Here is a 12,320-nt window from a genome sequence, read left to right on the forward strand (position 1 = left end):
AAGAAAAATTAGAGCCAGCAGTTTCTCAGAATCATTATAGTCTTATTTTAGACATGTTAATGAACACTATTTAATGTGAAGAACAAGTTGTTAACATGAAGAATAAATTCTCTAAAATTTTGCCTAAGTGATGAGTAATGATAAAACCTTATTTTTAAAAAAGCAAAGGCAAAATAATAAGAGACATTCATGTCATATTCCTCAGGGGACATGGGCAAATGACACAGCTGTATTAGTAGTCTGCTGTGTGTCCTTTCTGTCTATTTCATGCTCTCCATGCATTTTCAAGTGCCTTCCAGATACTAGACGACGGGCAGAAGGAAGCATTTTGCAGTCAGGGTGGCTGATTAGGTCTCTACTCTCAAAGTTCAGAGGCTGGAATAGGAGGCTGGTGTGAGCACATTCAATGAGACTCTTGTCCAAAAATCAACATTTGACCTCTTCTGTGGGGAATGTGAATAGTAACATGACCATCTACCATGGAGCTTCTTGCTCATTGCAAACACTCCTGGCATCTCCAGAGCCTCCCAGATAACCTAGTAAGATGCTCTCCAGTGTCATCAAAGAAGGAAGAACAAGAACAAAAAGAAGCTGTTCTCAACTTCCCTCCGAACTGAGAAAATTGACAAGTGTTGTGCTTCCTCTTGGGTGTGATAATTTCTATGCCTAATAACTTACATTAGTTATTGATGTAACAGACTTGCAAACACACTGACTCTCCTTTGCACAGTCTGGACCATGTTCCTCAAATCTTGCTTTGTTTCTCCCTCAACTAGAGTTCAGTGAATAGTAGTAACTGCTAAGAGACACAATCTCCCTTAGCTTCACAGTCAAATACTCTAGCCTCAGGGACAACAAACTGCTTGACATCACTGGGCTCCAGCCACATGGTTCTAAGGCACTCAGGCCTCAAGCCCAGAATCTTCAAAAGGAATCTATTTCTGTTATGGCTTTTATCATTTGGAGTGTTTTATTTTATTTTAAGTATATGAAGCCACATGGAATAGTAGGCTCCTGGCCTGAAGAGTTTTGTTACAGTCCTTTAAATCCTTCCCATTGAAAGATGTATCTGTTCCTCTGTCGTGTGTGTGTGTGTGTGTGTGTGTGTGTGTGTGTGTGTGTGTGTGTGTGTGTGTGTGTGTGTGTCAGACAGGCAGGCAGGCAGGAAGGCAAAGAGGGATAGAGGGATCAAACTAGATGAAGGGTCCTGCTTGAGGGAGATCTTTCCCATTTTTCCTCCATCCTCTCATTGCTCACAGGCCATCTGATGCAGGGGTTTGAGGGGGTGTTTTGAACATCTTTACAGACATGCCTTCCAAACTTTGTTTTTCCTGTGTTCTTAGCTTTCCTGACATGATTCATTAGCACAATGTCTTAATTAGAAAATCATGTGCCTTGTTTTTTTCCATGTTTTCCCCCATTAGCTCTTGTCCCTAAGCAGAATACTTTAGGGAAGTGTAGACCACTGTCAAGTGCAAATTACTTATTTCCTAATAAGTTTGATAAATTTTAAAAGTTGTATTATGAAGATAAATTGCTACAGGTTATAGTGAACAATTACAAAAAAATTACAAAATTATGCTTGAGTTACAAAGTCTGACAATGGAAAAAAATCAGTTTTTTCTTTGACTCAAAACACTGTTAAGCAGGGCAATGATGGCACATGCCTTTATTCCCAGCACTCGGGAGGCAGAGGCAGGTGGATCTCTTGAGAGTTCAAGGCCAGCCTGGTCTACAAGAGCTAATTCCAGGAGGGGCTCCAAAGCTACACAGAGAAACCCTGACTCGAAAAACAAAATAAATAAATAAATAAAACATTGATAAGCACCGTTTACTCCTTTCAGTTGGTCATATCACAGATGGCCTCTTCTTGAATGCCTTGTAGCAATAAAAGTATAACCATATATCCTCGTCCAGAGAAACCAAGCATAGAATGAAAATTTTAACATATTATCAAAAATTCTTGCAGCAATCCTGTTAACAGTGTTGAAACCATTCTTGATGCCCTGTAATGAGGTGCAGACAGTCTACGATGACTCTACAGAGTACATTAGAGTTCAAATTAACTGTCTTTAATGACAGTATGGTAGATACCAGCATGTCTGGGTTTATGCATCGTTTGGCTGATAAGTAATGACAGCTCCAAAGACTTTCATTAAGCTGGTGAGTGATAGAGTTTCCTGCTCCCTCTTAAGCATAATGCTGTGCATAGTTCTTTGTTTGGGGGGGAAAGCGTGTCCATAACTGAGAAAGTCTTGGTTACAGGGTTCTAAAAGAAAGACATTGAATGAGAAGGATGCCTGTACTCAGAGCCAGCCCGGCTGCACGACTGTGCATGGAGCCACCCAGGCTGCATGGCTGTGCATAGAACCAGCCCAGGTGGGCTTGACCAAACCTGTGTCAGCGCACTGAAAAGATGTCCAGTGACAGGCCCTCATCAGCTTTGGTATACAGATTTGATTGAGAGAAGACAGGTCATAAAGAGGGAAAAATAGTTCAAAGGAGAAAATAGAAATGACTGGGCCTAATCATCCTTCTGTGGGGTTTTGCTGACTTTCCACACAAAGGACCCTAAAAGTGGAACTTATGCTCTAAGTGTAAAGGATAAAAGGACTTAATAGATTTTGACTACCTATTCATACCCAGCATGTGCTTTAATTGTCTCACAAAGGCCTTTTAAAGTAATGTCTGCATTGACCTCACATTTTCATTCTTTTTCAGCCACAACTTAAAGAAAAGTTTGTGGGTGAAATCAGAAAATGTAACCAGGAACAAAGGCCATGTCTCCTTAGACATTCAAGGGGAGGAGATGAATAGCAAATAAAAAACACACGCCCATTCGCACAGCAGTGCTTGGAATGCCTGCAACACATGGAGGGATGGATATAAAGTTTGGGCTTCATACATTTATACATACATACATTAAATACTGGATTTAATCATTTCATACATACTCCATCCTTCTCTCACCTCCTGTCTCTTCCCCTTGTAGCCATCCTTCTTTTTATCAAATCTCCCTATCCCGTATTTTCATGTCTTCTTTTTCTGTATGGCCATTGCATTTAGAGTTTCTTGCCTGAGCATGGGTGGGAGGTTATTTACTGGAGCAAGGGCAATTTATCAGTGGCTACAACACTGAAGAAAATCACAGCTCCTCCTCCAAAAGCAGTTGCCAATAGTCCCTCAGTCAGGATGGGGCCTCATGGGCCCTTCCAGCATCCATGATGAAATATTGTCGAGGGGCTCAATAGTGTGCTAGTTTTGTGCAGATAACCACAGCTACAGTGAGTCTCCAGATGCAATGGCTACGCCACAGCCAGAGACACCTTTTTTAGTGGAAGGACAGACCAACGAGAGAAAGCCTGAGTGGTTGTGTTGAAGCAGAGGTATGGAAAGTAAGCATTCCAGGCAGAACATTCATGAGTGAAAGCAGCTGGTGGAAGCTAGTGTGCTGTGTTGAGGGCCCAGCAGGAGTACCAGCCTGGCTAGAATGTCCTAAGGAAGAAAGGGGGCAGCAGGAAATAAGGATGCAGAAGGAGCCGGGCAAGGGCACAGAGGTGTTCTGTGATAGGCAGCTATGAGCAGTTTCTATATACGAAGAACTGTTCTTCAGGGAGATCACTGTGGCTGCTGCCTGAGGAAGAGACTACCAGAGAAGAAGAAAGGAAGCGATCATACAAGCATATCCAACTTCAGCCAGGGGCAGCTGTGAAAGCAGCCAGTAGAAAAATCCTTCTTAAACGTCCATAAACTTCCTTAAAACATTATGGGGCGGGGGCGGGGGGGGAGCAGTTTGTTGGTGCTGTTGTTTGAGTTGGAGGATTTTTATATGTGTATAATGTGCATGAGGGCTTGTGCCGATTCCTGCAGAGGCCTGAATGATGCTGAGTGTCCTCCCCCTTCACTCTCCGCTTTATTTACTGAAGTGGTTTCTCCCTGAAGCCAGGAGTCACCAACTGTAGCTCGTCTTGCTAGCCAGCTGGCCCCAGGGATCCCCTACTTGGGCTTCCCAAGCGCCAGGATTACAGGTGACCATCATGCCTCCCAGCCATTTATGTGGGTTCTGGGAATCCAAAGTCTGCTTTCCACCCTTGTGCAGTACATACGCTATCCACCAGGTGCTGACAGAGGTGGTGGTTAATGTTTCTGTGAGGGGTTTCAACTTGATTGTGTAGTTCTCAAGCGTCAACTCTGTAGATGATAACATCACTTTGCAATGTCAAAGGCAGGGATACACTGCTAGGAGGCAGGAGGCATCTCAGAGTCTTTCCCAGGTGCTCTTGGTCGTTTTCATAAATAAATAAATAAATAAATAAATAAATAAATAAATAAATAAATTCAGCTCCTGAAGTGATTCTAATATATATCCAGGGTTGAAAACCAGTGAGTTAAAATTAAAGGGGGCAGGTGTGATTAAAAGGCTATTGCTGTCTCTCCAAAAACAAATATTCTTACTGTTTTACTTTTAGCAATTTAGGGTTTATCTATCTCAATCACAGCAGTGAACTTTTAAATGTTCCTCAATTGTGCTGCTTCAAAACATCTGAGGGAGTTTGTTTTAGAGATGCTGGTACCTTAAGTTCTGTGTCTATAGTCTCACTTTTTTTTTTTTCACCTCTTATTAATCGCTCTCCACCTCTGCTCTTCCCGCAAAGGAACTCGGGAAATCATGGGAAGAGGTGCAATTGGAAGATGATCGCGAGTTGCTGGGCCTTCCAGAAGAGTAAGGCGCGTCTCTGTTGCTGGTTAATCAGAGTGTTGAAGAACAAGCACACAATTCTCTAATTTGGTCTATAATTATCATCCCAAAGAGAGAGAATAAAAGGAAAGTCTCCTTGAGCCATGCATCCTTTCATGAAATGGCGAAGTTTTAAAATTAAGATAATTTTCACATAAAAATCACTAAAGATGAGTTTGAGAGTTTGGTTTGGGTTTCGGTTTGTTTTTCACTTTCTACTTTTTTGTAGAGAGCAAGACATACAACCACAGTAATTATGTTAACACAGATAGATATTGTCAGCATCTTGGATAGAAACCTGCTGAAGATACCATAACAGTAAAGCCAGAAATCTGATTGAGGCTTTCTGATTTCTTCGTATTCTTTTCTACTATACGTTAAACTGTCATCAAAGGGAATTTGGATAAGGAAAATAAATTCATGCTTTGCGTGATTATATGTACTGATACTGTGTTAGCCAATTTACTATTTGATCCTTATATCTGTCCCTGTGAAACAGTGCTATTTGAGTCTGGTAGTGAACTGTGCTGCAGGCAGGTTACACAGATTGTCTCAGGTCACAGTTAGTAAGTGATGGCACTGAGTGAGATGTCTCTCTGTGCCCATTTGCTGCTTCTTCCTTAGCAATGTAAAACCTGATAACCATCAGGGTGCCATATGCCATGTAAATAAAAGGCTTCCACAGCCCTTCTTGCAGCTAGATGTGGCCATAAAAATGCACTTTGGCTACAAAGATTTGAGTACATGAAAGCACACTGCAAAGTGCAGAAGCCATGTTTCAGTACTGCAGTGTGCATGGCCCTCTTTCTTTCCCCGTCACTACAGCTCTAAGCACCTGATGAGAGGCAACGTAGGAAGAGAAGGCTTTCCTTGGGCTGAGGGTTGTGTGGCGGGGCAGTCATGGAAGCTGGGGCTCCATCACTGCTGATGGGGACTTACAACATAACTGTTCCCATCTTCAGACAAGGAAACAGAAGCCTTGAGCCAGAACCTGCCTCTTCTCACTGCCTCCTCAGCCCTAAGTTGGCCAGCAAGACCCCACATCTAAATGGTCCCACAACTCCCAAAATTGCTCCACCCCCTGGTTGAGCTGCCCATGGGTGCTGGGAACCAGACTCAGGGCATCTGTAAAAGTCATGCTCTTAAGCAGTCAAAAATTGAGTGGATCTTCAAAGTTATAGCAGTGCTAGATTTTTAATGTTCCATGAGAAAGTCTCCCTTGTCCAAATATAAATGTGTATTTCCTTATCTTCACAATTCTTCCCTAGTGGCAGTTTTTCTGGTTGGAGGATGACAAGGAGTTGGGAATGCTGGAAAAATAAATGCATGGGATTAGAGAATGTAGTCAAAAGGGCCCTGTATGATTGTTGGAGATTGATGTATTCATGTGTGTGCATGCTCTTGTGTTTGTGGGTGGGTACCGCTGCGCATGTGCTCAGGGTCCTCTGTTTCTCAGGCAGATCTCTCCCTGAACCCGGCCTGGGCTTGTGTTTTCCAGGCTAGACTGAAACCCAGCAAGCTTGTGTGATATTCCTATATATACCTCCTTCAAAGATGGGTTACCGGTGTGTGTGTGAGAACCCTATTTGTTATGTGGATGCTGGGATCCCACCTCTAGTCCTCGTGATTGTGAATCAAGCACTCGATCTCTCCGGCCCCATATGCCTTTCCAGTCATCACTCTACTACGAGATGTAATATTTGCCCCATTTAAGATAATCAGTGATTCCCTCCTGAAATACATGGGGAGCCTTTGTAAACATACACTACCCATCATGCTGCAGCCCAGCGCCAGCATTTCAGTTCACATGTGTGCATTTGGTGCTTTTGGCTAATGAGATAGCATCCTATCTCTATATAGGTGTCCTTTTTTTAATTAAACTGCCTTTTCTCTGGAAAATACCACACAATTCCATTCTCAAATCACTGTTCAGAAGAGTGGCAAGTGGAGAAAGTGGGGCAGCACCTACTGGCTCTTTTTTATGATACTGCTCAGAATTTCAGGCGTTGTATCTGAAAGTCAGAATGGTATGTGACAGTCTTTACCAAAATGTCAGACTCCAAGATTGTGGCATTTGCTAGGAAAGAGACACTAATACAACTCACCGTATGGTGCACCCTCCTGTGAAAAAAATGTTTCATCATGTTTTCTGTCTTCTGTTTTTAACCTAGTGACTGGTCTGACTGGCAAGAATACCCTGTCTGTGCTGTCTGTCTGTTTTGTGAAAAGCAAGAAGAAACAATAGATAAATTGTATGTGCACATGAAGGTGAGATGCTTTATCTCCTTGATTTTGTTAGATTCTGATAGTGAAGCTCATGGTCATTGGACCCTCATTTACTCACTGTGGTGGTTTATGTTGACTGTCAATTTGACAGGACCTACAAGCTCCTAAAGGGAGCCTCTGGGCACCCTTGAGGGCTTTTCTTGACTAGGATCATTTAGATAGGATGTTCCATCCTAATGTGGACAGCAGTCACTTTATGGACTGGATCCCAAACTTAGAAGAAAGAGAACTGAGCAGCAGTATCTGGCACTCTCTGCTTTATCCTTTCTCCCTGAAGGTTTTTGTTTTTGTTTTGCTTTTGTCAAGATATGTTAATCTCAGCATGGAGACAGGCAGGAAACTAAAGCACACATCCTCCAATCATTATTCCATTCCTGAAAGTTCAGTGGACAAACAGAAGAGACGGGGTAGGTCCATCCAGGAGGACCAGGGGCAGTACTAGGATGAAGAGTGGGACCTCAGTGGTCACTAGCTTAGGTTGCCACCTTCGAGCTGCTCACCTGGTAATTCTAGCTCAGAAGCTGAGATCTGCAGCCACCCTTGCAATACCCAAATCTTTTGGCTTCTTTTCTTGCTTTCTGTACTGTTGAGTAGGGTAGAAAGAACAGAAAACTTGCTATTCACAAAGGTCAAGAGTGGAACTGGACATACTTTGGGTTTAGAGCCACTTGAAGAACGAGGAGTTAGAAAGAAGAAACATAGATGCATCCCCAGTCTGCTTTCCCCTCTGGGTATCATGTTTATATTAAGGTGAAGCTCGACACCTGTAATTCTGAACCTTTATTATCTCAGTATACCCCATAGATACTCCCTGTATGTTTATGTCACCCTTGACTGAATGCTGGGGTAAAGGAAAGAATATATAATGATGTGGACAGCACCACACAACTTGGGAATAATTAATCGTAATAGTAATAATAATAATAATAATAATAATAATATATTTCTGAAGAGTTCTGACATTCTCTCACAGTCTTCTCAGCTGCAAATGTCTATAGTTGACACCTCTTCTTCACTTACCTCGACTCCTCCTCATTCAGAAATACTGTTCTTAATTGAGCAAAATAAGGACCTGCACAAAAGTGGAAAGATTATGGGCATATATCCTTATGGATCTTTTTTTAATAGGTTAGGAGTTATAATAACACTAGGGTGGATACATGTAGATCTATAGATATATATAGACATGTAGATCTATAGATATATCACCATGTAGGAATGACCTTTCTGGTATCCCCACAGGGGTCATTGATCCTGGTCAGTCACTCTTGGTGGTAGCATGTCATGAATTCCTAAGCATTCTGCATCCAATGTGGCTGCCACAGTGAGCTAGATGGTTTTTTTTTTTTTTTCTGTGAGCTTGTAAGTTTGAACAGATAACTGGAGAAAGAGGACAAGCATAATACAGTAACTCTCTATACTGCGGCAGTCCAAAGGGGTGTGGAGAGCCTGAGTGTTCAAAGCATCACTTATTTGTGATTTTCTAACACCTGGTTCTGGAATTATGGTCCAGATGCCCTGCATACTACAAACACAACTTACCACACACTCTTATCAGGCTAGACATTTCAGACATGGTAAACTAAAAACTGCACCAATGAGCTATAACTAATTAAAACGTTTTACTTGATTGATGTGTCTTATTTGGATTGTGCTTTTAAGAACTGCTGACCATGGAGGGAAGTAGTTAGAATTAGAAGGTTTCAAAAGCAGAAGAAAATAAACTCAGATTGCTTCCAACATATTCAAGCCCCTGTGAGTCAGATGTCTGTTTATAACATCAGCCTGAAAGATTAAAAAATTCATATGCTTACAAATATATTCCTTCCCTTTTTTTAGGACACACATGAGTTTGATCTCCTCAGAATAAAGTCAGAGCTCAGTAAGTTTGGTTGGGAAGTTGTTTTCTGTGACGATGCACTTTTATGAAGTGTCCTATAAATGGTGCCCATATCCTGTCGCAGTGACTGGGAAGCTGCAGTCGCAACGTCTATCTCTGTGCAGACACTTACAAGAACTCACTAAAGCAATGATCTTGAGTTCTAATCTTCAAAGATGTATTGTTTTTGATGTCACATACTTTCTTCCACTCTCCTACATATATGAGTGCTTTAATAAATTAGAAGAAGAGGCTAGCAGAAAGAGCATGGGTTTATGGGGGCTTAGGGTTTTGTATCATTATTTATTTACTATTTTGTTCTTGAGGCAGGGCTTCATTCACTGTGCAGCTCTGGCTGGCCTGGAACCTGCCAGGTAAATCAGGCTGGCTTCAGACTCACAGCGATCTGGCTGCCTCTGCTGGGATTAAAGGAATGTACCACCACCTCCCAGCTAAGAGCTCAGATTCTTAAAATCAGATGACAGTAGTGTTCAGACTTCAGCATTTATGGTGTATGTGACAGTAGGCCTCAGGGCAGAAAATAGTGACCTGTGTGTACAAAAATATGCAGCTGCAAAATCTTGAATGGTTTCCGAATGAGTAACATTGATATGATAATGACTTGGAAGTTTAAATGTATTAAGACATGGCAAGTGGTTCTTTTCGAGCACAGCAGATAAGCCCTATACTGGTGTCCATTATTGTACTATAATTGTCCCAGCTTCTCAGGTTGCTTAATTAGGACAAATATCTCCTGCAAGAAATTATAACAAAACAGTTTTAATGTTTTCTACATAAAAATGGTATATATTATAGAATATATAGATCTTAAGATATCACATGATATGCTGTGAATATTTAAGCTTTTATGTATCAGTTTAAAATAACTTATCAAAGGAAATGAATTAGTGCAGAAATAATGCTAAAGGCTGTCTAATGATTTTCAGGGTTAAATTTCTATCAGCAAGTGAAGCTGGTCAATTTTATTCGGAGACAAGTTCACCAGTGCAGGTGCTACGGTTGCCATGTGAAGTTCAAATCCAAAACAGACTTAAGGGCTCACATGGAAGAAGCTAAACACACCTCACTACTTCCTGACAGAAAGACCTGGGACCAACTGGAGTAAGTCTGGCTGAACTGGACATGGATCTCTGTGCCCTGTCCTCCTTATTGTCTCTTTATTTTACTTAGCTTCTTTAAACTTACAAACACATACGAAACTAACTTGGAAACACATGAAGGCATTATTTTGGAATCTGAGTTGGGTAGTCATGCATAACTATAGTTCAGAATAGAAGTAGATACAGACTTTTAAACTATATTTTATTAATAAAACATTCTAAACACCTTTTCCTATCTGATGCTTGTCTGTCTGTCTTTTTTAATGGCTGTCAGATATCCCATTGAATAGTATATCCTAACTTGTTTGGCTATTTCTTACCTTTTGCTATTATAAATAGTAATGAAATAAATAGCTGTATGCCTGTATTTGTGTATTCATCAAATTATATCATTTAGATTAAAATTAACATGTCAATGACATGTACATCATGGAGTTTCTGGTATACATTTTCCATATTGAGTCTTTAAAACATTAAATATTTGTCCTCTGATACGAACCTATTGCAATAAGTGCTGTCAAATTTCCCAAGTATCATTGCCAGTCTAATCCTTCTATGGTGGTTCTCACATTGTTCTTGTTAAAGTCAATGGAGGGAGTAGGATGCTAGCTGCCTGAACAGTTCTCCATCCTCAGAGAACATTAAATGAGGCCTCCACAGAACTCTAACCAAATCGCTCTGCTTTTCCTTATTTGGAAAATCTGTTTATGAGGGCCGAAGTCAACTGTCTGTTGAACTGGTGCACTGTTCTTGGTTCTTACACAGAGTCAAGATGAAGGAACTAGTAATGGTTATGCTCTTGTTGGGTATGTGAAATTTTACTACTAAAAAAAAAAAAATAGCCACTTTGAGTCTGTACTGATGGGGTTTCTCACCACAAGAGATACAGAGCTGGGTGGCCTGCTAGCGAGACCAGATGCCATCAGGCTCATGTCAGACAGGAAGGGTTGGGGAAAGCAACAGGGCTGTCTCCCAGTGCAGCCTTTGCAGCTGTGAAAATGTCGGTAAATGGCAAAGCTGGCACTGTGTATACCCAGGATGTGGCAAAGCTGGCCTGGTGTGCACTCAGGATATGGCAAAACTGGCACTGTGTGCACCCAGGATGTGGCAAAGCTGGCATGGTGTGCACTCAGGATGTGGCGAAGCTGGCATGGTGTGCACTCAGGATGTGGTAAAGCTGGCATTGTGTGCACTCAGGATGTGACAAAGCTGGCACTGTGTGCACTCAGCTGCTTAGACATTTCTGGGAACTTTGCTCATTTGGTTATTTGGTGTATCTGTGGTTGCTTTCAGGTATTATTTTCCCACCTATGAGAATGACACTCTCCTGTGTACACTGTCTGACAGTGAAAGTGACCTGACAGCTCAAGAGCACAATGAAAATGTCCCTGTCATCAGTGAAGATACATCCAAACTGTGTGCTTTGAAACGAAGCAGTGTCTTGAACCAACTGCTACTCCAGGAACGCCTAGAAAACTAGGAGAGACTGCTGCAGATTCTGTTGCATGGTTTTCTCCATGAGACAAATAGGAAAGAAGAGCTCAGATTTGATTGTCAGCAAAGTATTATTCACTGGAGAAATCATGCTTGTTCTTAATGAAACTTTTTTCAAGGAATAAAGAAGAAAAATGTGGCATTTTTATATTTGGACTGGGAAATTATCGTGGTTATCATAAATGATTTCATTTCATAAACTAGAGATTATCGACAGTAAGGAAAACTAGGAAGTCACAAATAAACATTCAAATATATAAACCTGATTTTAACTGTTCCAGTCTTCCCACAGGCCTCTGTCACCTACAAGTCACACATTGCAATGTGATTTCCTTACTAAATTGGTAACCTATGGATGTAATAGTTCAAAGAAGGCCTACAGAAGCACAGACAGATGGAAAGTCACCCTTCTCTTGGAACGTAATGCAGTGACATTACAATACCTAGAAAAGTTAAAAGGAACTTTTCGTTTTTAGTTTTCCCAGGTGGTCTCAAAAATGTCTTCTTATAATAGTACCAGCTGTGAGACAGGTGAATGACCTCTACTAAGATGCACTCAAGAAAACAAAAATCACTTTTGTGGATTTCTACCAGAAATGAATAGCCTAGATAACCTAGATAAAATAAACACCAGTCAAACCTAAGTTAAGTGACAGTCTTATAAAGATATCAAGGTCATAAAAAACAAAAGCCCACATACTATTCCATATTAAGGGTGATGGATGGATTGGATGCAGGAATGAAACCTGTGGAACCATTGGAAATATTTGACAGGATTTGCTTTAGTTTACTGTTCTTGCTG

General features: G+C 41.2%; 1 protein-coding gene across 2 annotated transcripts in view; it reads left to right on the top strand.

The window, feature by feature from the left end:
- The window catches only part of Znf277 (zinc finger protein 277), a 111,671-nt gene extending 99,887 nt beyond the window's left edge, over positions 1-11,784 (top strand). For both annotated transcript variants that reach the window (XM_027419728.2, XM_027419729.2), the window contains 5 exons: positions 4,656-4,723; positions 6,910-7,006; positions 8,864-8,906; positions 9,851-10,025; positions 11,318-11,784. In XM_027419728.2, the coding sequence (XP_027275529.1) occupies positions 4,656-4,723; positions 6,910-7,006; positions 8,864-8,906; positions 9,851-10,025; positions 11,318-11,504 (570 nt within the window). In that variant the 3' untranslated portion in view covers positions 11,505-11,784. The remainder of the gene's footprint in view (positions 1-4,655; positions 4,724-6,909; positions 7,007-8,863; positions 8,907-9,850; positions 10,026-11,317) is intronic.
- The last annotated feature ends 536 nt before the right edge of the window (positions 11,785-12,320 follow it).

This window comes from Cricetulus griseus, chromosome 5, assembly GCF_003668045.3.
Source record: "Cricetulus griseus strain 17A/GY chromosome 5, alternate assembly CriGri-PICRH-1.0, whole genome shotgun sequence".
Lineage (NCBI taxonomy): Eukaryota > Metazoa > Chordata > Mammalia > Rodentia > Cricetidae > Cricetulus > Cricetulus griseus.